This window comes from Phodopus roborovskii, unplaced genomic scaffold (assembly GCF_943737965.1).
Source record: "Phodopus roborovskii unplaced genomic scaffold, PHOROB, whole genome shotgun sequence".
Taxonomy (NCBI): Eukaryota; Metazoa; Chordata; class Mammalia; order Rodentia; family Cricetidae; genus Phodopus; species Phodopus roborovskii.
The window spans coordinates 5,957,184-5,983,252 of NW_026126461.1; the positions used below are offsets into that span (position 1 = coordinate 5,957,184).

The window sequence follows — 26,069 nt, forward strand, 5'->3', positions numbered from 1 at the left end:
CCCTGCCTGGTTCAGAGGGGAGGAGCTGCCACCCGCCTGGGCTCCCTGGTGGCCCAGACCCGGGCACGACTCGGTTCTGAGCTCTTGCAGTGCTGAGAGCTGAGGTGGCCTCAGGTCTTGAATCACTGTGGTCTCCAGGGCAGAGCTCCCTGCCTCACTTCCACATCTGCCTCCTGGAAATGTTTCAGCTACAAAACCCTCCCAGGCTAAGGAAGAAGAGTCTGCTGTTAGGGGGAGGATCCCCAAAACTATAGGGAGTCCCACCTGGGCGTGGACCACCTCCGTGTAGGTGACACAGAACCTCCCCTGCACTTCCCCATTTCTAGAAAGCCCAGTGCTCTTCCCAGTATATTGAGAATAGGAGTGGGAACCCTCTCCACGTTCCTCTTGCATCCTGAGCATCCCATTTGCTGACATCCTCTCCAGTTTGCTAGGTGTCAGTCCCCAGCTCACCCTCAAGGCCTTACTTCCTAAGATACGGCTTCAGTGTTTGGCAACTTCTGTTGATGGCATAATGAAAAACAGTGTATCTCATTAACTTGTAGGTCTTAATGGTGCTACTGTAATTAAGCTGGAGTCAGTCATCTGCTCTGAGTTTCCTGCCAGTTTTTATTCTGAGTTAACTGGGATATTTTTAAATATTGACTATTCAATGAGCTTTGAATCCTTGGCTCCCTCCCCCCATTTGATTATATATGCCATTCTTAAAATAATGAGTTGTACTTGAACTTTTAAAAAGAGTCCTTCACTTGCTTATGGAGGATAACGGTTTATAATTTTTAATCAGGATTTTTTTGTTGTTGTTGTTCTGACTTGTTGTCAAGATAACATAGGCCTCAACAAAATGGCCTGGGAAGTATTTGCATCCATTTTATTTTCCCTGGATGCTTGTGACCAGAGGATTTCTTGATGCCCTCCTGAAGCATTGGAGGAACGCCACAGCCATTCAGAGGAGAATAACCCTCTCATCCCCTGAAAGACTTTTCTTTAGAATAGTTGGGTGAGGGAAGATTTCCAAATGACAGCAGAAGGTTGCAGACTCCAGCAGAAAGTCAGAGAATGGAGAATGGAAACTTTATAATTTATTCCCTGATGAATGAGTTTTTAAAATCACATTTGGTGGTTGAAACAAAACTGTAATATCATTAATATAGTGCTTCTGTGTGTGCAGGAACTACTCAGAATAATGACATTTAGAAAATGGGGGAGGGGCTAGAGAAACCTAAATGAAAGTAATGTTTGGTCCAGTGATCAGAGTAGTGGACCAGCCCCACAGCAGGTTGTTGTAAGTTTGTCTGCATACTGTAACTCAGAGACTTACTGCTTATCATACTGCAACAATGATAACCTCCAAAACATAAGTGAATAAAGATGAAATTCATTAAAAATATGTATACAAGGTATCCATTGGAAGCTGGAAGAAAAGCAGAGGAAACAAACAGAAATCAGTGATTTCATGAAACTAAAATCTTGTACTGCAAGAGAAACAATTAAGAGAAGTGATAGCCTACAAAATGGAAACAGTCTTTGCTTGCTACATATCTGCCATTGGATTGATGTGTGTAATAGACAAAGAATTCACCAAACACCAAACAGCCCAGCCAAGTAAATAGGCCTATGAGATGAGCATATAATTCTGAAATGAAACACCCGTGGCCAATAAACATATGAAAAAGATAATCACCCAACTCAGAATGACAGCCATAAAGAAAATGAATAACCATAAATTCTGGTAAGGATGTGCACAAAAAAGGAATTTTTATGCATACATTGCTGGTAACAATGTATATAGTAAGCTAAGCTGTATGGAGATTCTTCAAAAAAAATTGGAAATAGAGCTACCATATGGCCAAACTTATGCCATACCTAGGTGCTTACCCCAAAATTCAAGTCAACATACCACAAAAATACTTGTGCCTCAGTGTTTATTACAACACTGCTCACAGTGGCTAAGTTACAGAGCCAGCCCGTGCCCAGCATCAGAGGAATGAAGGGAACATTCTAGATATTAATGAAAAATTTTCAGCCATAAAGAATCTTGAAATTATGTTATTTTGGGGGGAAAGAATGCAACTGGAGAATATCATGTTAAGCAAATTAAGTCAGATAGACCAAATTCTCATTTTTTTTTCTCCTGTTTGCAGGCCCCAGGTTTATGGCTAGATAAAATCACGCATGTACTGATGGCATAAAAGTAGAAGGGAAACTGGGCAACAAAAGGAATGATGTAGGAAGCTCAGAAAGGGTAGTGAGGTGGGGGGAAATGCTCAAAGAACATTTCATGCGTGCCTGGAAATAGCTTGTGTAAGTCTATGTAATCTTTTTAGGTCATTAAAATGATAAAGATATGCCTAAACCTTTATATAGATATATCAGTTGACAGCCTTAGTAGTTCTAGATGGAAGAAAATGAATTTTTTAAATTTAAAAATCGCTTAACCAAAAATGAAATTCCTAAACATGTATGTTTTGCTGAATAATTTCTTAACATTTAAAAATATAAACAAGTGCAGTCTCCCGCAGAAAACAGAAGAGAATGTTCACGTGTTATGATGCCATAACTGTCAAAGACAGCCCAAAAATGTAAGACCTTCATAGATCAATATCTTTTATGAATATACACAGGAAAATCCTCAAGAAAACATTAGCAAAATGAATCCAGCGACATATAAAATGAGGAGCACACCATGAGCAAATGTGATATAGTCAAAGGATGCAAAGCCATCTGATGTATAAATATACACTAGTGTAAAGCACAACAAAAAAATATATGTGATCAGAGTGCCTGATAAAGGACACGCATTGGACAAAACTAAGTATTCATTTATAATAGAAGAACATGTCTGCTCCATCAAAGACTGTAGGGCAACTGCCTCATCTTTAGAAAACGTGCTCACAAAGCCCTAAAGCAAACATCAAGTAGAGAAAGAATGAAATTTGCCTTTTGAATAAAAAGCAAAGCTTTCTGCTTTCCCCACACTTATTCAACAAAACAAGCCCCCAACTCATGTTATTACAAAAGATATAAATGGAATACAAAGAGGAAAGATAGAAATAAACTCTCTGTAGACAGTAGTATTTTTACTCAGAAAATCCAAAGGAGGTGACAGAAAAGCTTCTCGAATCAATGAGTAGGTTCAGCTGGGTTGTGCAATACAATAAATAAATAAATAAATAAATAAATAAATAAATAAATAAAAAATAAATAAAAAATAAAACCCACATAGAACAACAGTATTCTATACACTAACAGTATACATGCCAGAGCTGAATAGCAGATGGAATTGAATTTATTCTTGGTCTAATTAAACTGTAATACTTAAGTTTTAAATATGACATATCTGTAGGCTGCAACATATAAAACACTGATGCCAGAAATCAAAGAAGGCCATAAAAAATGGAGAGGCTTATAATATATATCACAGATAGGAAGAAATACACAATGTTGGGTTTTTTTTTCCCCAAACTGATCTGTAGGTTTAATGGAGTTCCCACTAAAACCTCCACAAGGACATTTTAATAGGTAGAGACAAACTTTATAACATTACACAAATGTAAAGGTGCTAGATTAGCCACAATGAATTGAAAAAGAAGAATAAAGTCAGATGAAGTACTGTCCCACTGTTGGGCTTTACTACATGTTGCTATAAATCAAGAACGTGCAGTGGTTATGGGGGCTTTGGTTTCCTAGGACAAGAACCAATGAAACAGAGACCTTCCACAAATAATCTCAGCTCTTTCTGCAATGGTGCAAGCACAGTTCCGTGGCTGATGGTGTGAGAGTGATTGGCTAGTCATGGGGGAGGCAAATGACCTTCACTAACCTTAAAACACACACACACGCGTAGGAAGCCTGTGACTGCAGGTCATCAACATCAGATGTCTTCTGGTGATGAAAATGCTCTGCCCTCTGACTACACTTTGTCCACAGTCATCACAAGTGTGCATATTATATGACACATGGATCTGTACCATGGGTGTGCCATAGTTAATGTCTTGTCAACAAACTGTACCTTAGTCATGCAAGATGACACTAACAGGAAGAGCAGGTAAGGGACACATGGGACTTCCTGGTTTATTTCTTTGCAACATTATTTAAATCTACCATTGTCTCTAAAAGAAACTTTGAAATTACATTGTGTGCAGTATAATAAAGTAACAGAATTTTACAAGTTAAAATTAAGAGATACTTTTTTGTGTTGTAATTTTTAGAAATTCAAGTGCTGGAGAGAATTGCTAACCAAAGTTACAAGGTAGTGTCAAGAAGTTGAAATTGTAACAGAAGACAGGTGCTCATTATTTTCTTATTAAAATCTCAAAACTGTGATATAACATTGTCTCCAAATTAATCTGCAGATTCAACATAATCCCACAAGTAAAATCTTGCAAGCTTTTCTTTTGTTGACACTGACAATCAGATTCTAAGATGTGTAACTCCTTCCAGGAAGACCCAAGAGAGACCAAGATGACATTGACTAGAAGCACATGAATGGAGGACATGCTGGACCAGGTCCTTCTTCAATGACAGAAAATTGTGGCTGGGAAGGAAGTAGATGATAGATAAAATAAAAGCTGGGATCTTGCATAAGCTGATGACTTATGCTAAGCAAGTTTATTTAGAAACATGGCATCTTATATACTATTTTCAGGGGAAGATGTGGGCAAGATCAAGAGAGAGCTAAATCATGTTGGTAAGAGAGCACATGATCCTTCAGACACAACTGCTTTAGGACTGATAAACATAGCCCCGGGGAGAAGAGTTGACAGCCTTGACTCCTTCAAGGTACTGGATTGAGCTGCAGAGCATCTTTGTGAAGTCCAATCCTGTATAAGGACACAGAACTAATGTTCCTTTTGTCCTTTCATCGCAGCCTCAGAAAGTCTTAAGTGGGCCTGGCTCCCAAAACCAGGTAGACAAAAGAGCAGGCTGGAGTCTAAAGCACAAGGATCCATATTTTCAATGATTTGTTTTATTAGATGGTGACACTACCTAGGGAAGAGTATGACCTCTCAAATAATGGGTGAGGGCTAGACCAATTTCAGGTCCTTATGGAAAGTGGTTTCAGTTTCAGATGAATTAAATATTTAAACATGTAAAAAACAAAGCTTCTAGATTGTCACTGGAGAATGTTTTCATGAACGTAGGGGAAGGAAACATTTCTTATATGTAAAATCTCTGTAAGGGGAATTGTACACACTAGTCATGAAAATGAAAAACTTCTCATTGTAAGACCCATGAGGACAGAGCATATAATAAACTGGAAGATTTTGCACCCAAGGGCTCAGATCTGACAGGGAGCTCAGATCCCGACGATATAAGAAGCCCTGTAAGGAAAGAGACCAATATGAAAATGGGCAAAAGATGTGGACAGCTCACTAAGAATGTCATATCCAAATGGACAGTGAGAAACTCAAGTTAGTACCTGCAGAACACTATGTGCACTTGGAAAACACAGATTTAAGTCACAGTGAGATACCTTTGGAGTCCAGAAAAAAAGGCTGAATTGAAACATGAACAACACTATATGTTGGCCATGGTTTGGAACCTCGGGGATTCTCCTATACTGCTAATGGGAGTAAAAATAGTACACAAAGTTTCAAAAACAGTTTCAACTAAACCTGGCCATACACATATTTTGTGTTGCAGCAGTGATAGAAACATACAGCCTGTGTGTGCCTATGTCTAGCCTAGTTACACCTCTGTATAGCTCACTAAACTGCATGGATAGCAATAAAAAATACTCTGGATTGTATATAGCAGCATTGCACACCCTAGACAGTATTCATAATACTGTCAGCCAATAAGAAAACACAAGACTAGACTACATGCTGATACACGTGGGAACATTACCAAGCAACAGTGCATGAACCATCATGACATGCAAAGAGAGGGAGACACCTGGACACGTGCAGCTGAGCCAAAGCAGAACATGGAAGTGTAAATGCTTCATGATCAGGTTAATGAAACTCAACACACCAGGGTATTCTGGCATTAGAAACCACCATAGTGGTTATCTTGAGGCAGACAGGGTGACTAGGACTTGACTCTAGTGCCTGATCTACATAGGAGAGAGTTCCCGGACTCCACACTCAGAAAACATAGTCAGTGAAGCCTCATTACTGTAGGTAGTTTTACAGTGTTAAATTTCATGGAAAAGAATACATATAATTAGGTGATAGGAGGTTTTACTTGAATTGAGAATACTTAATGTCTACTGAGGAGTAGTACCAAATCCTAGGGTCCTTCTCACAGCATCCTTAAATTCAGTGTTCCTCAGACAGTAGATCAGAGGATTCATCATGGGTGTGAGGACAGTGTACACAGCAGAGATGAGCTTGTTGGAGCTCCGGCTATCAATGGCCTGGGGCCTCACATACATGAAGATCATGGCCATGTAGAAGAAGGTGACCACAGTGAGGTGGGAGGCACAGGTGGAGAAGGCCCTCCACCGTCCTGTGGCCGAAGGGATCCGGAGCACAGCCAGGGTGATGTGTCCATAGGACAGAATGGTGGCCACGAGAGGGAACACCAGAATGATGAAGGCCAGGATGAAGTCCACCAGCTCTGCAGTAGAGAAGTCGGTGCAGGCCAGCTTGAGGATGGGGGAGATGTCACAGAAGAAGTGGTTCAAGACATTGGAGCCACAGAAGGTGGCACTGGAGATAAAGTAGACCTTGATCATAGAGATAGTGAATCCACTAGCAAAAGAGAAGGCCACGAGCTGGACACACAGCCCCGTGGTCATGATGACTTGGTAGCGCAGGGGATGGCAGATGGCCACATAGCGGTCATAGGCCATGGAAGCCAGGAGCACACACTCCGTGCACACCAGGGAGCTAAAAAAGTAGAGCTGGGTCATGCAACCAGCAAAAGAGATGCGTTTCCTTTGCAGGAGGAAACCGTCCAGCATCTTGGGGATGATGTCTGACACATACCAGATCTCTAGGAAAGACAAGGAGCCCAGGAAGTAATACATGGGCCTGTGGAGAGAGGCGCTGCTCCAGACAGTGAGGATGATGGCCAGGTTCTCCATCAGCACAAAGAGGTAGGCGAGCAGGAAGAGGATGAAGAGCAGATACTGCAGCCTGGGGGCTGTGGGGAAGCCCAGCAGGATGAACGTGCTGACCTTGGTGATGTTCTCCCCCCTCATCCTTCTGCACCTGCAAAAGATCAGCAGGTCAAAGGGAGGCACCAAGTGTCAGCTGAGGGGAGGAGAGGGAGCAGCCAGTCGCCTCGCCTCAGGTGGAAGACGGGCAGCACCCCTGGTTCCTGTGAGCAGCAGGGAAAGGAATTCATTCTCCTGCCGGGACTCACACTGGGAAGTCCTGTGCACTTGTGTTTGGGGCATGATGAAGAGGGAACATGCAAAAGGGATAGATGTTTAAGATGTAGGAAGCCTATGTGGCCCATAGGGAGAGTATCGGGTGGTTCAGAATGGGATTTTTGCTGTGCTGCTGGTTTTGGTTCTATATTCTAGGAAGGTCGAGTGTTGGTTTCTCCAGCTACCATCACCATCCACCCCCCTCTTCAATCACCACAAGAACAATAATGCTTATTTTGTACATATTTTCCCTTAAATCAGAGGTGCCAAAGCTGGTATGTGCTCTGCCCTGCTTTTATCGCAAACATATACCACGAAGAAAGACAGGATAGACAGGACTGTGTGTGCTATCCTGTAGGGATGACTATAGACAGGGCCTTGCTCCTTGGTCTGGAAGCATAGAGGGGGATTATGCTCCTGCCTTGCTGGAGGTGTGAGTGTAATGGCTAGGCTGCTGCTATGACTCAGTGAGATCTCCAGGGCTCCCTGTGCCCAGCTCCACCCCACCCACCCCCATACATACACGGAAGAATTGACATCTGCTCACACACACCGACCTTCCACATGTTGATAATGACACCACTACTTTTCCTAGCTACAGACTAGAGTAGTCACTAGGCAGCTGGCTTTATTTGAATATAAGGGTGGGAAGTCAACTTAATTTGAACATAAAAAAAAACTGAGGCCAAAGGAGGTCAAAGAAAGGTCCTAGAAGCATTTAATGGGAAGAGAGTCTCCTAGAAGATAAAGAACAATACCCTCTAGGGTCACAACTACAGTTCTGAGGTACACAGAGTAGAGATTGGAAAGGGGGACAGTATAGCATCCCTCGTGGTTGACCAGAAACATTGGGTGGAGGTGAAGACAGGGCAGGATGGAGTTGTGGGAATAGAAAGCTGAGAGACCCATGAGACAAATGCTGATCCATTGCAGCTCCGATAACAAAGAGAAACAAAGGAATCCAGGGCTGAATGTTGCCGCTTGCAGAAGCTCTTCCACTCCTGGGAACATGGAATAAACCCAGGTCTCAGAAGCATTGATAGACTTGGATGAGGTTTCCAGAGCAGGCCTTACTTAGGGTGGACACAGAGCATAGAGGTGGTCACATGAATGCACATGGTGTAAGCCTCCAAGTTCCTTCAGCTCAGACAGAAAGCTTTGGATATCAGGTCTGGATATTAGGCAACTATGCTGACCTCAAACTAAAGGCTTCAGAGGCTGCTCAGGACCCTGGAAAACTGACATGAAGAGTGATGTCAGGAGCCATGGCCCCTCCAACTAGGGATCCTGGGCATGGGGTTATAGAGCAGCCAACATCCACCAGCTCACAACCACGGATGAACAAGTCTCAAGGTCACTGTTCATTCGGGAGGATGGGTACGGGCATAGGACAGGCCCCCACAGCCACAGATAGTTCTTGCAGGTAACAGAATGGCACCAAACAGGCCCAGACCTATTTCTCATAAACACCTAAGACACATGCCAGCTCTTGTGTAGCAGACTGTGTGGGGCTGATCATAGAGCCACTCAACAGTACTGTACTTGCATCCCCTTAGCTGCAGGCCGGCAGCTTTCCTCTCCCGTTGTGTCTGCAGGCCTCTGGGACAGTGACTGAGTCGTCGGCTCTCCTGCTTTCTCCTCTACCACCCATTGATAGCTGTACTTGCTCAGCTTGAGCCTCTCCTGTTTAGTTGTCCATGAATGACCCCTGGTAACTCATGGTAAGGCTTACCTGTCTGCCCAGCCATGCTGCAGCGCTGTAGATGAGGTGGACACCAAATCTGAAGGTAGACTAGATCTGTGGACACATGCTTGCTCAGGCTGCTGATACTATGCTAATGGCTGGCCAGCTACAGGCTTGCAGCCTATGGGGAATGTAAGTCTGAAGCATGATGGACCTGGATTTCTAGCCCTAGAATTCTGGTTTGCAAAAGAAGGAAACATCACGTAAAATAAATACTTAGGTGTCCAGCTAACACCAGGGGTTACATGTTTGCTGGGAAGGGACAGTATCTCCTGGGAAGGTTGTGCCATTGGAGCCCCAGTCAGGGGGCTTTGGACCTTCAGTATAAAAGGGGTCTTCTACTCATATTTCACTAATTACTGACCTCCTTTTTGGTAGACCTTAAATCCAATGGCAATGACTTTCTGAAAGACAGCAAAGAATAGACATCTAGGAAGAGATAGTCACGTGAAAAGCCAAGCAGATGTTGAAACCATGCATCTGTAGGCCTGAGGATCCCTCAAGCCACCAGACACAAGAAGAGACAGGGGGATTCTCCCAAGAGGTCAGGTGAGAGAACAACCCTGCCACATTTTGATTTTGAAAGTCTGGTTCCCCCAAACTTTGAAATAATAAATATCTGCTGTTTGAAGCCATAGGCTCTGGTCCTCTGGCAGTCCCTTGGATCCAGGCAGAGGGAGGAGAAGAGACTTAGGTGAGCTGAGTTCTTTAGCATATGGAGGACATTGCCATGATTGGAAGTGTAGAGAGGGTCCTGTGGTTGCCCTTGTCTAGGAGCATCTCTACTTGGGCAGGTGTGCTGTGAGTATCTGTTGGGTGGGTGTCTCTAAGTTTTGGCTCAGTAAGCCTGTAAGGTTCTGGGATGAAAAAAGAAACATCTAGAAAAGACATGGACTAGGGCAGGTTTGCACTAGAGATGGGGGTTTCTGCACCAGGATAGGTTTCTTGTAAGAAAACATAAACTTGCCACAACTGTGTGATATCCCAAGGTTACATAGAAGTTTCATGCCATCAAAACACTAGTGTACAATAATGGACTTCAGCAGCACTTACAGCATGGACTTCAGCAGCACTTACAATTTCCTCCAGTGTGTCATCCAGCCCAGACCTCTTTAAGTTAAGTCAGTAATGGACCTACCATTGCAATCTGAACATCTGGTGCTGGACACCATCCAGAGCCAGATTGTGTCCTTTCCTGGCTGAGTGGTCACAAATGGCTTTTGATGGTCCTAGAGGAGCCATTGGCATTTTACTACCTTCGCCTGGGATTGTCTCCAGAACAGTTCAAGCCCCACAGGTTGTGCTTATCATTGGGAAATGGCTCCTGATTACTGTGAATGAGCTAATTAATGATGGACTGTGGACTGGATAGAATCTTGATCTGCCAATTGAGCCCCTTAGATCTGCATGCCCCTCTTCATCTGTACCTTGGCCATGGCTATGTGTTCTTGCAAACAGACTTTCTATTTGAAATCATTTTAGGCTGACAGACCATGGACCTTCTGTTCAGTCCCCTCAAGGCTATTGGTTTGGGTAATAGAGCATGCTATCAGGATGTGTGTGGGGGGCAGATGCTTGCTCACAACTGAACACACTTTGTATGACTGTCACTTATTGAATCCCATGTCCCAACTGATCTGAGGTCCCCACTGTCTGAGAATAAGTTTTCATGCTGGGTTTCAGGTCTTTATGGAGACTGGAGGGGCAAACAGGTTCTAAATAAGGATCCAGAGGTTCTCTCATCATGAGCCAGGTCTGCCAGGTGCCTCAGACAGTTGCCCTTGTGTGGACAGAGTTCAAAGTCAAGAACATGTAAGAAACAAAGAGAGGAAAGGAGGCTCCTGCAGACTGGAGGTGCCCTGGAAGTCTGTGAGAGGGTCTTGCCCCCTGTCAGCCTGCAGTCTTGAACTCAGAGGCTGCCATCCTACCTGGGAGAACCAGTGGACAAGGACCAAGCCATGGTGGGGAGCAGATGTGTTCTGATGTGCTCAGTGCCAGAGGATGCTGACTAAGACTGTGTACTGCTAGATGGGAGGACATAGCACAGTACCCCAATCTATGCATGCAGCATCAACCTCCAAATATGCACTCAGCATGATTCTCACAGTTCCGTACTCAGCATGATTCTCACAGTCTGTACTCAACACAGCACCCATCAATGCTTAGTCAACAGAACATCCACCAATGCTTACTCAATACAGGACTCATCAACATACACTTCACACAGAAATCCTGAACATGTATACATCAGACCAAGCACACTACCCATTCATACACACTCAGCACAGTACTCACAGATGCATGCTCACACAGTGTCAATCAATACACACTCATTACAGTACCCAAAGATGACCACTCAGCACGGCACTTACAAATGCAAGACCCTTTGATTCAGTACAGTGAGCCTTCATGCTGGGTGCTGTGTCTGTGGAGGCAAATCCTGCCCCAGCCTCAATGTGGACAGGCATGATGAAGTTCGGTCACATTGCACACCCAGCTCTTCTATGATGCACATTATACAACATACTCTAAAAGCATTGAGGCTTGAGAAGCATTCATCCTACCTGGGGCTGTGGAAGCCTCACTTGGACAGACTTTGGGAACAAGAAGGGGCCTCTTCCTGGCAGGTGACTCCCAGGCTGGCCACAGTGACCAGATGAGCCTCAGACAGATTCTAAAGACATGGGCTCCTCAAATGAGGGAAGGAACAGTTATGGCTTTTTAGCTGGAGCCCAGTGTCTCCTGGGCCCAATTACCCCCTGCAGCTGATGAAGATGCCCACACCAGTAATGAGCTGGATGAGGGCCTGTGGAGAGGGCTGCCCCTATCCTTTAACCCATGGAGCCTGTGACCTTTCTTCCCACATGCCTGGGCATCTGGCTGCTCTACTCTCTAACTATAACACTGTTTTCCAGTGGCTGAACCATTATCATGTAGAATTATCCCATTCTCAGCTAAGTTCTCTATTAGATAAATTTCTGCAACTAAACATGGAGATTATGAAAGACTTAGCAATACTAAATGGCTACTGAACATGTACGGCAAAGAATTAACCACAAGTTAAAGGAACAATGAACACAGAGTGGCTGACAGCTCTGGTCTGGGTTGCATCACGCAGCCTCATTGCAGCCTTCCTTCTGAACACAACGTGAATGCCATCTATGCCCACACGCCACATGACACCAGAGAGCTCTGCCTGACAACCAAGCTCAGACTCCAGTCCACCGTGTGTTATGAACTGCCGTGTTTTTACGTGGGGGCACACTTCTCTGCAGAGAGCTCTGCCTGACACACCAAGCTCAGACTCCAGTCCACCGTGTGTTATGAACTGCCGTGTTTTTACGTGGGGGCACACTTCTCTGCAGAGAGCTCTGCCTGACACACCAAGCTCAGACTCCAGTCCACCGTGTGTTATGAACTGCCGTGTTTTTACGTGGGGGCACACTTCTCTGCAGAGAGCTCTGCCTGACACACCAAGCTCAGACTCCAGTCCACCGTGTGTTATGAACTGCTGTGTTTTTACTGTGGGGGCACACTTCCCTGCTCTTTTTGGTGTGTAATGCTTCAGTTATGGAACACAAGACTTTCAAGGAATGTATTGCTACTGCTATTCCTCAGCATAGAAGAATCAAATTAGGGTTATCTTTCTATTGCACTGTGTTAGGCTGTTTAATTTATAAAATTGCTGTTTGGGTCACCAATTTGAGTTTCATGAGAAAGTGTTTAATTGATTTTTGTCTTGAGACCAAGAATTTCCAACAATTTGTGGAATGGTGCTAAGTATACTTTAGTACTACTTATTTATGTGAAGCTGCATTCTCGGCATTGGTGATTATAAAATGAAGATACCAGTCAACTGAAGAAGCTGAAGATTCTCTATGTCCTTCGGTATCAAACATTCAGCCAATAACATTTCATTCCTCGCGTAAAAATAAATAAGCACATTCATGTGGTTAAATATGCATGTCTGCATTTACCTATAGAGGGATTCTTCTATAGGAAGTTTTTTTTTAAAAAAATAAAATTTATGCTTTATATCACTAAATAGCTGTTTTGTGCACCTATTATGTACCTATGTCCCGAAGGTCATGTAAAATTTCGTATTCACAAAGAAATCATGAGTGGAAAGTATCCAAGGAGCCTTTGTCTAAGACACAGCAGCCAACTGAACCCTCCCTTTTACTGCTGCCAGGTGATGGATGAGCCATCGGCTCAGCAAGTGTAGGATTGGAAGTGGAGGCCCATGGGGTTGCTTTGTGAGATATTTTAATGGACAGTCCTCAGCTCTATATTTCCTTTGAGTATCCCATGCCAAAGACTCAGAAGGAGGCTGTCAGATGCTCAAGCCCCAAGCAAGGAACCCTTTCAGGATCCCGGCCAGACCAGCTGTGGAGCTTCCTGTAACACATTTGTCATATTCCTTCAGGACAGATCATCCCCTGTCCATACACATTTACAGTTGTGGGGGAATTTGGACACATAAAGCAAAGAAAGAGCTTCCTAGGTGCAGTGGGACAAACTCCTTCCCTTTGTCTCTGGGTCACCTTGCCACCATAGGGGTGAAGTTTAAATGTGTCAGTCAACATCAAGAGAGGACTTCATGCTGCATCTACCAGTGCTGACATCGATGAGCCGTGACCTAGTTCTTCCCACAGCTCTGTTCCAAGCTCCTCAGGAACAGCCATCTCCTTAATAAGCAGAACAGGCGCGCTGATCTGGAAAAGAAGGGTTCAACCACCGGTCATTGTAAGCTTTCTATTTAAAAGCCCAACTGTGTGAAGCTTGGGAACAGGAAAATCATCCAGGTTACAGAACAAATGCTGAGGTGACTGTCACCCCACATACTAGCATAGCTCCTAAGCAATGTTAGGTTTGTGAGATCCATCACCCTGGGAAGACAGCCGGCATTTCACATGGGGTGTCTGCCTGTTAACAGACGTAAACTATTGAATGTCCCTCGATGAGTGCAATGGTTAGTTTCAACGGCTAACTTGACGCAAGTTGAGTCAATCACCTTGGATGGGAGTCTTGATCAGGGGTTCTCTCGATCAGGCTGAGTTATGGTCATATCCTAGGTTTGGATCCTAACTATAAAAGGGGGAAAGTGAGATGGATAGAGTCACACACGTGTTTCTCCTCACTGGGCTCTGGACAGTGCCAGTGACTACCTGCTTCTTGTCCCTGCCACCCTGACTCCTTCGCAGTGATGTACCTGGAATTATGAGCAAGACAAACCTACTTTTCCTCAAAGTATTTTATCACAGCAACAGGGGAGGAGACCAAGACAATGGGCTATTTGAAGACTTAAGTCAAACTGGGATAACTTTGGAGCACAGAGGAAGAGCTGAACTAAAACATATGAGCAACACCACCTTTTGGATGGGGTATGAAACCATTGGGATCTTCACATACCACCAATGGGAGTGAAACTGGTACACACAGTTTAGAAAATGGGGTTCCAGTTTCTTCTAAACCTGGCTACACACATATCTTGTGCTTCAACAGGTTCCTATATGTAACTAGGTTTAGCCTAGATACAGTTCTGTGTAGATCTCCAAACTGTATGGAAATCAGTACAGAATACTACCTGGATTGCACATAGCAGCATTACCCATCCCAGACAGTATCCACAATACTGCCAGCCAATAGCAAACACATGAGAGCATGCTAGTATATATGGGAATACTATTGAGCAACAACTCATGAGTCATCACTACATGCAAAGACAGGAAGGACCCAAACACGTGATGCTGAGCCAACGCAGAACATCAAAGTGTAAGTGCTTCATGATTACATTCATGAAACCTTCAAACCCCCAGGTTACTGTCCAGGACTAGAAACCAACATAGTGGTTCTCCTGGGGCAGAGGCTCACAAAGGTTGGGCTCTAATCCCTGATCTACTTAGGAGCCAGTTACCTGAGCCTACACTGAGCAAACATATTTGGTTGAAGGTTCATTACTGTAGCTAGCACTATGTTAGTACTAAATTTTACAAAAAATTAAAGAACATTAGGTATTATACAAGAGAATTTTCACCACAAATTAAATTCTAGAACATGCAATGCTCTACTATAGACTGTGCCCCAATCCCAGGGTCCTTCTCATAGCATCCTTAAACTCTTTGTTCCTTAGGCAATAGATCAAGGGGTTTAAGATGGGTGTAAGGACAGTGTACACAGCAGAGATGAGCTTGTTGGAGCTACGGGTATCTATGGCCTGGGGCCTCACATATATAAAAAGCATGGCCACATAGAAGAAAGTAACCACAGTGAGGTGGGAGGCACAGGTGGAGAAGGCCCTCCACCGTCCTGTGGCCGAAGGGATCCGGAGCACAGCCAGGGTGATGTGTCCATAGGACAGAATGGTGGCCACGAGAGGGAACACCAGAATGATGAAGGCCAGGATGAAGTCCACCAGCTCTGCAGTAGAGAAGTCGGTGCAGGCCAGCTTGAGGATGGGGGAGATGTCACAGAAGAAGTGGTTCAAGACATTGGAGCCACAGAAGGTGGCACTGGAGATAAAGTAGACCTTGATCACAGAGACTGTGAATGCACTCGCAAAGGAAAAGGCCACGAGCTGGACACACAGCCCCGTGGTCATGATGACTTGGTAGCGCAGGGGATGGCAGATGGCCACATAGCGGTCATAGGCCATGGAAGCCAGGAGCACACACTCCGTGCACACCAGGGAGATGAAGAAGTACAGCTGGGTCATGCAACCAGCAAACGAGATGCGTTTCCTCTGCAGGAGGAAGCCGTCCAGCATCTTGGGGATGATGTCTGACACATACCAGATCTCTAAGAAAGACAAGGAGCCCAGGAAGTAATACATGGGCCTGTGGAGAGAGGCGCTGCTCCAGACAGTGAGGATGATGGCCAGGTTCTCCATCAGCACAAAGAGGTAGGCGAGCAGGAAGAGGATGAAGAGCAGATACTGCAGTCTGGGTGCTGTGGGGAAGCCCAGCAGGATGAACGTGCTGACCTTGGTGATGTTCTCCCCCCTCATCCTTCTGCACCTGCAAAAGATCAGCAGGTCAATGGGAGGCACCAAGTGTCAGCTGAGGGGAGGAGAGGGAGCAGCCAGTCGCCTCAGGTGGAAGACGGGCAGCACCCCTGGTTCCTGTGAGCAGCACGGAAAGGAATTCATTCTCCTGCCAGGACTCACACTGGGAAGTCCTGTGCACTTGTGTTTGGGGCATGATGAAGAGGGAACATGGACTGGAAGTGCTGAGGTTAAGTGTTCCGGATGTAAGATGTCTATGTTGTTCACGTGGTCCCAGTCCAGAGTGCTGTACGCTGAGTGATCCATGCCTTCTACTCTGTTGATGGGCCCACAACCACTACCCTGGATCCAGAAGTATAGAAGGTGCTTTACCTCAATCCTGATTCCAGGTTCCCACTCTGAAAGTGTGAGTGAGTACTGATGAGGATATGGCCTTCCTTCTTTTTGGTGAGGATAGTTGGGATCATTCCCTTACCTTCCAGAAGGCATGAGGTATAATGGCATAGGCTCTGGGGACTGCTGACACTAAGTGAGATCTCCAAAGTTGGCTTGCTAGTGTGATTAATTTGTTACCACTCACGTTGGCATAATCTCTCTCTCTCTCTCTCTCTCTCTCTCTCTCTCTCTCTCTCACACACACACACACACACACACACACACACACACCAGAAGGACACAGACATATTTTCTCACACTCCTTGACACACTTTCCACTTGCTGCCTTCCTTGGCCTCTGTCTATAGAGGTGGCTTAGAAACCAACTGAACTTGAACTTTGGGAACTGCTGCCCGAGGCGCACTAAAGCAATTACTGAAGTCACAGAGGGGAATGTTGGTTTCACAATTGATGAACGACTTCCTCCAGAACCTGGACTGTAATCCTGGGGTTCATAGAATAGAGAGTTGGAGAGGGAGATGGGGTGTAGCACCATTTTTGGATTCAGGGAGGGATGTCCCACAGCTGGATGTGTCCAGGAGCACTGAATGCAGAGAGCACACCTAAAGATGGAGTTGTGAAGACAGTGCAGTGGGGTACGCCCAGCAACCTATGTGGCAAGTGCTGGTGCTATCTCCTGGTCTTGCCTTTTTGTATGGGCAGGCAGGTGGGAGAGAATCCGGGTAACTCATAGGACCTGCCTTGGTCCTGATAACGGAAACTAGAGGGAATCCAGGATTGTGTGGTGACACATTTGCCCTGATTTTAAACAGTGTCTGTGAGACTAGGCTGGCATTTGTGGATTAAAGAAACTAGCACAGGGTACTTGACGAATGGTCAAAGATGAGTGTTGTCATTTGTGAAGCGAACAACTTCAGGGGCTCCAAAGGAGGGCACAAGGGCGCACTGGGTAGGATGAGGGATCTAGAAGCACCGATTAGTTGGACACTGGCTCCAGGTTAGGCAGGGCTCAGTGCTCTGAGCCTAGGGGAATGACACAGTCCAAGAGTGTCTGGAACAGACATGCACTCCAGTGGGGCACAGTCATGGGGGTGATCAAATGAATGTCCATGGCGCAGGCTTGCAAGTTTTCTACAGGCTGGCCAGTGAGTTTCAGCATAAGGTCTGGCTGTCCCCAAGCTAAATAAGCATCACAGAAGCTCTACAGACGCTTCAGCATTTCCCAGAGAGTCACCCACCAAGGCAGGCAGGTTCTGAATCTATAGCCCCCACCCCACCCCAACCAGGGATCAGCCAACTGCTGCCTGCAAGGAAACTTCCAGAAATCAATTTCTCAGAGATAGGTGTGAATTTGGGGGAGTTTATGATGCCATTAAGGCAGCTGTTCCTGCTTTAAAATACCAGTGTGTATTTCAGCATCCCCAGGACATCATGCAGCCTCTGTTAAGTCAGTTCAGCAGTGGCCACTGCCTTTGGGATCTGAATATCTGGTTTTGGACATGGTCCAGGGTGTATCTGTGTATCTTCTCAGCTAAGTGGTCACATGGGGCTTTGAAGTACACAACAGGTACTCAGTGGAGGGCCATCGATACTCTCCTATACACAGGGATCGCCTATAGACTGGAGGTCCTGTGTCTCATGGACTGCACATACCCGCCGACTGTGCTCACATTAGGATGTGGCTCCCCATCACTGCAGGTGGGATAATTAATAACAGTTTAATGGGATGGATAAAGCCTTGATCTGCAAATTGAGTCCCTTCAGAGCTGCATCCTCAATTCAACAGAAACTTGGTCATGGTTGTGTGTGCTTTCAAACAAACTTTCTACTTTAGCATCATAGACTTACAGAAGCCTTTGGACCTTTTGTTCATCTTCCCCAAGGCTAATGGCTGACAGAGATGGGTGGGGCAGACACATTATTCACAGCCTCACCCACCACACTGTTTAACACCCACCTCTTGTTTCCCATGTACTTTCTCGCCCCAGGTCCCCATTAATTTTGAACTTTTGGTCCCCCAATTGCCAGGGAGTAGATGTCTATTGTGTTAAGACCCAGGCCATGGTTCTCAATGACCTTGACAAGAGAAGTGGACCAGGACACAGGTTATCACACATGTGCAATGCTCTGAGGATGCCTGCATTTTCCTGCTGGATTTATGGCTCTGGTGGAGCCTGGGGGGTGGGAACACCTGTGTTCTGATGATGAGCTTGGAGTTCTCTCATCACAAGCCAGGTCTGCCAGGTGCCTCAGACTGAATGCCCTTGCGTGGTAGGGTTCAAATTCAGGAACATACAAGAAGACAGGGAGGCCAGGCATTGGTGGCACATGCCTTTAATCCCAGCACTTGGGAGGCAGAGGCAGGGGGATCTCTGTGAGTTTGAGACCAGTCTGCTCTACAAGAGCCACAGAGAAACCCTGTCTTGAAAAACTGAAAGAAAAAAAAGCCAAGAGAGGAAAGAAGGTTCCTGCAGACTGGAGGTGCCCTGGAAGTCTGTGAGAGGGTCTTGCCCCCTGTCAGCCTGCAGTCTTGAACTCAGAGGCTGCCATCCTACCTGGGAGAACCAGTGGACAAGGACCAAGCCATGGTGAGGAGCAGATGTGTTCTGATGTGCTCAGTGCCAGAGGATGCTGACTAAGACTGTGTACTGCTAGATGGGAGGACATAGCACAGTACCCCAATCTATGCATGTAGCATCAACCTCCAAATATGCACTCAGCATGATTCTCACAGTTCCGTACTCAACACAGCACCCATCAATGCTTAGTCAACACAACATCCACCAATGCTTACTCAATACAGGGCTCATCAACATACACTTCACACAGAAATCCTGAACATGTATACAACAGACTAAGCACACTACCCATCCATACACACTCAGCACAGTACTCACAGATGCATGCTCACACAGTGTCAATCAATACACACTCATTACAGTACCCAAAGATGATCACTCAGCACGGCACTTACAAATGCAAGACCCTTTGATTCAGTACAGTGAGCCTTCATGCTGGGTGCTGTGTCTGTGGAGGCAAATCCTGCCCCAGCCTCAATGTGGACAGGCATGATGAAGTTCGGTCACATTGCACACACAGCTCTTCTATGATGCACATTATACAACATACTCTAAAAGCATTGAGGCTTGAGAAGCACTCATCCTACCTGGGGCTGTGGAAGCCTCACTTGGACAGACTTTGGGAACAAGAAGGGGCCTCTTCCTGGCAGGTGACTCCCAGGCTGGCCACAGTGACCAGATGAACCTCAGATTCTTAGGACATGGGCTCTTCAATTGAGGGAGGAACCGTTATGGCTTTTTAGCTGGAGCCCAGTGTCTCCTGAGCCCAATTACTCCCTTGCAACTGATGTAGCTGCCCACATCCTTAATGAGCTGGGTCAGAGCCTCTGGGGCTGGCTGCCCCTGATACTGCCTATGCCTATCAACCGGAGGAATGTCTTGGCTTAGCTGATTACCTCCCCACATGCCTGGTTGGCTGGCTGCTACACTTCCAAATGCAGGAGCACTGTATTGATGTTTCATGTGTCACCTGTGGTCATGGGCTCAACAATGGGCTAGTGTTGAGAGTCAGGCTGGTCCTCGGCAGGAAGCCAGGCCAGTGTGCAGGAGCAAGGTGGGAGGAGAAGGGGGATGGGTAAACACAGAGGTGGCTCTGTTGAGTCCTCAGGAACCTAAAGCTTCAGAGGTACTGGATATCATGAGAGCTCTTGAGTCATGTCGAAAGCCAATGGACGTCACGTTCAGGGAAGGATCTGATAGATATATCACCCTTACTGCCCTCAGGCCTCATTTCCCTGCACCTCACTTCTCCTGACCTCTCTGTTGCCTTCCTTCCTCTCCCAGCTCATGTATCTTAAAGATTCCCTGGAAGATTCTGGCCAAGGTCTTTCCTATGGTTTGTTCCCCTCCATTTCCTGCCCTCTTTCCCCACTTCCGTTACTCCCCACAACCTTCTGGGTTCACAGTCTCTTCCTTCCTCTCCAGGCTCTGGTGGCTTCTGGACCCTGGGCCTTTGGCAGCCTTGTTTTGCTATATGCTCACCTCTTCCACCTGGTATATTAAGGAGTTGTACCCCCTTGTAAGGACTCTTGTCATTGCATTTGAAGATGACCAGGTAATCCACAGCCTTTTTCCAAATGATATACCATTCACAGATTTCAGCGATAGGGCAAGGGTGTGTGTTGGGTGATTTCTGGCTAATTAGAGAAACTGCAAACTGTTTATGTTGTGCATGCCCCAAACCCTACTCTTACAGTTAATCAGGAATGTCAACCTTGAGGGGACCTGCATTTCATCAAGGGACACATGTCTGGGCTACATTTGGCCATAGTATTACTTAAGCATGGGGTCTCTTCCTCGGAGTGGGGAGACTTCCAAAGCGAGGCCAAGATCTAAGGGAGTCTGAGGGAAGAGAATTACCATTCACTCTTCCAGCATTTCACTGATGGCAGCTTACACTGAACACCTTTTCCATATGTTTATAGCCATGTGTAATATTTTGAGAAATGTCTGTTCATTTCAGTAGCTGACTTACTCATTGTCTTGTTTCATTTGTTCTTTATGTTATTTGGTTCTCTGTATACCTAGATATCAATTCTCTGTCATATGCACAGCTTGCAGATTTCCTTGCATCCTGTATGCTATCCGTTATCTCAATTGCTGAGGACCCATAGGTCAATTGTGTTTATTTCTTGATAAACTGGAGTCCTGTTGAGAAATCCTGGCCCAGAGCTATAACTTCAGGTGTTTTCCCAACTTCTTCCTCTAATGGTTTCAGAGTTTTGTGTCTTAGATTAAGATCTTTGATTCATTTGTTTGTGTAGGGTGTGATATAGAGATCTAACCACATTCTTCTATGTGTAAACATCTGGTTTCCCCAGAACCATGAGTTGGATGTGACTTTTCTCGTGTGTATGTGAGTGTTTGCGTGGGTCCTCTGTTATGCTCCATGGGTTTGTGTGTCTATTTTTGTGCCAGCGTCATGCTGCGTTTGTTAGTATGGCTCTGTTGTATAACTTGCAGCCGGTGGTGGCAACCATCCGACATTATTCTTTTTGCTCAGGATTGCTTTGGTCACCAAAGCCTTTTGTTCTTCCATAGGAATTTAAGATTTCTTTCTATCTCTATGAAGAATGGTATTGGAATTTTCATGGGGGTTGCATTAAATCTGTAGACTGACTTTAAAAGTGTGATTCTTCATGTCAATCATCAAGGACCTGGAATGTCTGGGGGACAGATCTCCAGGCACACCTGTCAGTAGCTATTTAGCCTCTGTACATGCATGTGGGGGACTAAGTTGATTAGGTCATTGAGGTGAGCTACAGTAAGAGTGGGAGACAGCATTCCCCAGGCTTGGGCCCTCTTCTGTATGAAGAAGAAAAAGCTAGATGAGTACAAGTGTTTGCCTTGTATATCTTGATTGCAGTGCAATGTGACCCGCTGCCTCAAGTCCCTGCCACTTGTACTCCACTACCAAGATCAACTATATAACCTTCAACTGGGAGCCAAATCAACCCTCCCTGATAAGGTGCCTTTGTCTGGATATTTTATCAAAGAAATAGAAAAGGCAACTAGAAGAGGCCGAAGGGATAGTTTCATTCCATATGTTCTATGAGAAGTGTGTGTATGAAGGACAAAACTTGATTTATTGAGGATGGGTTTGAGGACAGTGTACATAAAAGATGAGCCTCGTAGCATCACTTTTGTTACCATAGCAACAGAAAACGGGATAAATATTTAATGGACACTATTTTACAGAAGACATAGCCCATTCTGTGCTTCCTCACCACAAGCCCATGCCCTCTTGAACCCTGGCCACCCCATGTTGTACAATATTATTTTAAGGTGTGTTTCAGTTGTTTAATGATGTAAAGATGTGTTGCTTTTGTTTGGGGTGAATTTTCTTTTAACTTTGTGACACTGTGGTTTCTGTCTAAAACACCTGGTGGTCCAATGAAGAGCTGCACAGTCAATAGTGAGGCAGGAGAAAGGATAGGCGGGGCTGGCAGGGAGAGAGGATAAAGAGAAGGAGAAATCTTGGAAAAAAGAGGGAGGAGCAAGAAGAGAACAAGGAGAGGAGGGTACTGGGGCAGCCACCCAGCCGCTCAGCCTGCCACCAGTGAGACTGAAAGGGAGGTGTTCAGAGGTAAGAAAGGGAAAAGGCCCAGGGCAGAAGGTCGTCAGAATAATTCCTTTAGAAAAGCTCGTAGGAAACAAGCCTATTTAAGGCTTGGCATTCGTTACGAAGAACAAGCCTCCATGTGTGGTTTGTTTGGGAGTTGGGTTGAGGGGTCCCCCAGAAGAGCCAAAAGAGTAAAGAGTAACAACAGCCAGCAACAATCCCATCCCACCCGTGTGTTCACTGCTCACCACTCCTAGAAAAGGCCAACGTCTCCTGCACAGACTCTCCACCATCTTTTTGTCTAAGGCACAGCTGCAAGTAGGGCCTTGATAGCAATGTTCCAACTTTAGTGCCCAGCCTTGCGCACGCTGCCTACCCTGCCTCCAGCATCTCCCTCGTTTACAAACACCAAACTCTACACCTATCGCCATCTCTGTGCTCTGCACCTTTCCAGAGGCTTCTTGTCTCCGAGCTTTGCTGCTGCTGGGGTTATCTGGACATCCTTTCTTCTTCTCTACCTTTTAATGGAAACCAGACCAACTCCTTCTCTTAAGTGTGGGAGCCACACCACGCAAGTTCTCCCCAGCAGCCTCCTTTCTATCTTCTTGTCCTAAGAACATGCATATGCCCATGTTTCACATGCTACATGCCATCACACCCAGTCAGTCTGCTGGTTGGTTAAGAGACAGCAGGCACCGTGGTGTGTTTTAAGGAACAACAACAGGAAGACATGGCCCTCATTTGATGGTTTACTGGAATCAACTCAAACAGTAGGAAGATTTTATTGTCCCCCTCCCCTCGCATCAGAAGGGCTGTAAGGAGAGCTTTGTGAAGAGAAAAGGCTAAAGCTGGTTCCCAGAACTGCCACAGATCATTCCCTCTGTGTTATAACAAGTCTGTGGATTCTCCCAGTTCCCAGACACCCTTCGCTTTGCGGACTCTTGGGGCTCATTTGCCATGTTTCAGTATTTTCATACTTCCACATACTGAAACCTACTGAGACTGTAGGCCTCACCTTTCTGGCCCAGCAGGATTTACTGTCTTCTGAAAAGTGGGTAATAATGTTAAAGGGATGGGATATACATTCGATTTTACCAAGTCTGGCTCTGCTCACATACGTAAGGTGATAGAATGGCATCACTAACAAATAAGCACCCTTTATGTCTACTAAGGAAAAAGTGATGCTTTAACATCTGCAGTACTGTAGCAATGCCCAGTGTTCCCACCCACTCGTCACCAAGGATTCATGCTCATGAGATGCTCTGGAATCAGAAGGTCCCCTCCCTGCTATGATGGAGCTTGACTCAAGCTCAAGGCCTTCCTTAAGGCATCTTTAAACTCTTTGTTCCTTAGACAATAGATCAAGGGGTTCAAGATAGGTGTGAGGACCGTATATAGAACAGAGATGAGCTTGTTTGAACTCCGGGTATCGATGGCCTGGGGCCGCACGTACATGAAAAGCAAGGCTGTATAGAAGATGGTAACCACAGTGAGGTGGGAGGCACAGGTGGAGAAGGCCCTCCACCGTCCTGTGGCCGAAGGGATCCGGAGCACAGCCAGGGTGATGTGTCCATAGGACAGAATGGTGGCCACGAGAGGGAACACCAGAATGATGAAGGCCAGGATGAAGTCCACCAGCTCTGCAGTAGAGAAGTCGGTGCAGGCCAGCTTGAGGATGGGGGAGATGTCACAGAAGAAGTGGTTCAAGACATTGGAGCCACAGAAGGTGGCACTGGAGATAAAGTAGACCTTGACTACAGAGATAGTGAATCCACTCGCAAAGGAAAAGGCCACGAGCTGGACACACAGCCCCGTGGTCATGATGACTTGGTAGCGCAGGGGATGGCAGATGGCCACATAGCGGTCATAGGCCATGGAAGCCAGGAGCACACACTCCGTGCACACCAGGGAGCTAAAGAAGTACAGCTGGGTCATGCAACCAGCAAACGAGATGCGTTTCCTCTGCAGGAGGAAGCCGTCCAGCATCTTGGGGATGATGTCACAAACATACCAGATCTCCAAGGTGGACATGATACCCAGGAAGTAATACATGGGCCTGTGGAGAGAGGCGCTGCTCCAGACAGTGAGGATGATGGCCAGGTTCTCCACCAGCACAAAGAGGTAGATGAGCAGGAAGAGGATGAAGAGCAGATACTGCAGCCTGGGGGCTGTGGGGAAGCCCAGCAGGATGAACGTGCTGACCTTGGTGATGTTCTCCCCCCTCATCCTTCTGCACCTGCAAGAATCAAGACAGCATTGGCAGAGGCAGAAGAACAGCTGGCCTAGGAGGTAGGCAGCTAGATCTGCAGAGAGTGGTACACCTGTCTGTTACAAACAACAGGAGAAGGAGAAAAACACAAGTGTGGTTAGTTCTTAATGCCAGATGGTTTGGTTCCGACACTGGGCTCTGAAATATATTTTTCATGCTCCCCTCTATCATAGTGATGATGAGACTGTAATTCGCAGTCTGGAGCCCTCTGGCAAACCTCCGAACTCAGGAGAGTGGCGGGCTTCTTGTACCTGCTCTGTAGGCACGTGACCCATGCTTGCTAGGGCCATCTGGGATTATGTTTTATATCTAAGCATTCCATCCATAGCTGAGGTCTGGCCTTTGCTTGACTTTGGGAAAGATGTGTTTAAAACAGCCATGACATCAGCAGGGCCCCTGGGTGGTGGGGTCAGGTAGGAGACCCTGGCAACTGGCCCTCCCTCAGGACTGGCTTTCAGGCACAAGACAGTGGTTCTATCTCTGTCTCTATAGGTCACATGAGCCATCAACAATGGAGGAGTTTGGGCACCATTCTGGGTCAGAGAAAGCAAGCAATCCTGGGTCTAAAGGCAGCTGAGTAGAGGAAGTTTAAAATAGTGCAGAGGTGTCCACAGTTAATGGAGGAGTCAGTCTGGGCGGAAGCTGCAGTCATATTAGTCTAGGGTTTGCTCTCAGATATGGTCACCAGAAGCAGACTGAACAAGATGAATATCTTTACTCTTACCATGTCCAAGTATGTAACACAAATCGTCTCCGCATCCCTCACCACAATTTGCAATGTGTCATGTCTCCACCTTCTGTGCAAGTACCTGAGACCATGGTTGCATCAGGGCACAAAACAAGTTCTCCTAACAGCAGAGGTGCTGCTCTCTTCATGAGATATCAACAACACAAAAACTGGACCCTATGCATGCCCGCTAGAAATCTGCAGTGTTCACAGAGAGAGGCAGAGGATTCTCTCTGAGGAAGAAATGCAGGGCTACCAGCAGAAGGCTGGTTCATTAGCCTAAAACAAATAGTTGAGTTAACAAACCACCCAGTGCTCCTTCGGGAAGGGCCTGGCTATGTTTGACTGCTTAATACTATTTTTTTTCAGCCATTGAGAAAGGGCAGGCCTGTCAGTCAGGTCTAATCATTGCAGTGCACATTTGAGAAAAGTAACTAATGCAGTGGACACTTGAGGTCAAAAACATAA

At 45.9% G+C, this 26,069-nt stretch overlaps 3 protein-coding genes across 3 annotated transcripts; all 3 read right to left on the bottom strand.

The window, feature by feature from the left end:
• Positions 1 to 6,211: 6,211 nt before the first annotated feature.
• On the bottom strand, positions 6,212 to 7,150 carry LOC127226712 (olfactory receptor 6B2). The gene has a single exon (XM_051190815.1). It carries the CDS (start codon positions 7,148 to 7,150, stop codon positions 6,212 to 6,214), a length of 939 nt encoding a protein of 312 aa, XP_051046772.1.
• Positions 7,151 to 15,135: 7,985 nt separating this feature from the next.
• Positions 15,136 to 16,071, bottom strand: LOC127226714 (olfactory receptor 6B2). Its single transcript, XM_051190818.1, has one exon. The coding sequence runs from the start codon at positions 16,069 to 16,071 to the stop codon at positions 15,136 to 15,138; it is 936 nt and encodes a 311-aa protein (XP_051046775.1).
• A 7,821-nt stretch (positions 16,072 to 23,892) lies between these two features.
• On the bottom strand, positions 23,893 to 24,831 carry LOC127226713 (olfactory receptor 6B2). The gene has a single exon (XM_051190817.1). The coding sequence runs from the start codon at positions 24,829 to 24,831 to the stop codon at positions 23,893 to 23,895; it is 939 nt and encodes a 312-aa protein (XP_051046774.1).
• Between the last annotated feature and the right edge of the window lie 1,238 nt (positions 24,832 to 26,069).

Bases quoted from the DNA above. Each gene is read 5' to 3' on its own strand.
- LOC127226712 (XM_051190815.1), bottom strand. From the start codon at position 7,150: ATGAGGGGGGAGAACATCACCAAGGTCAGCACGTTCATCCTGCTGGGC.
- LOC127226714 (XM_051190818.1), bottom strand. From the start codon at position 16,071: ATGAGGGGGGAGAACATCACCAAGGTCAGCACGTTCATCCTGCTGGGC.
- LOC127226713 (XM_051190817.1), bottom strand. From the start codon at position 24,831: ATGAGGGGGGAGAACATCACCAAGGTCAGCACGTTCATCCTGCTGGGC.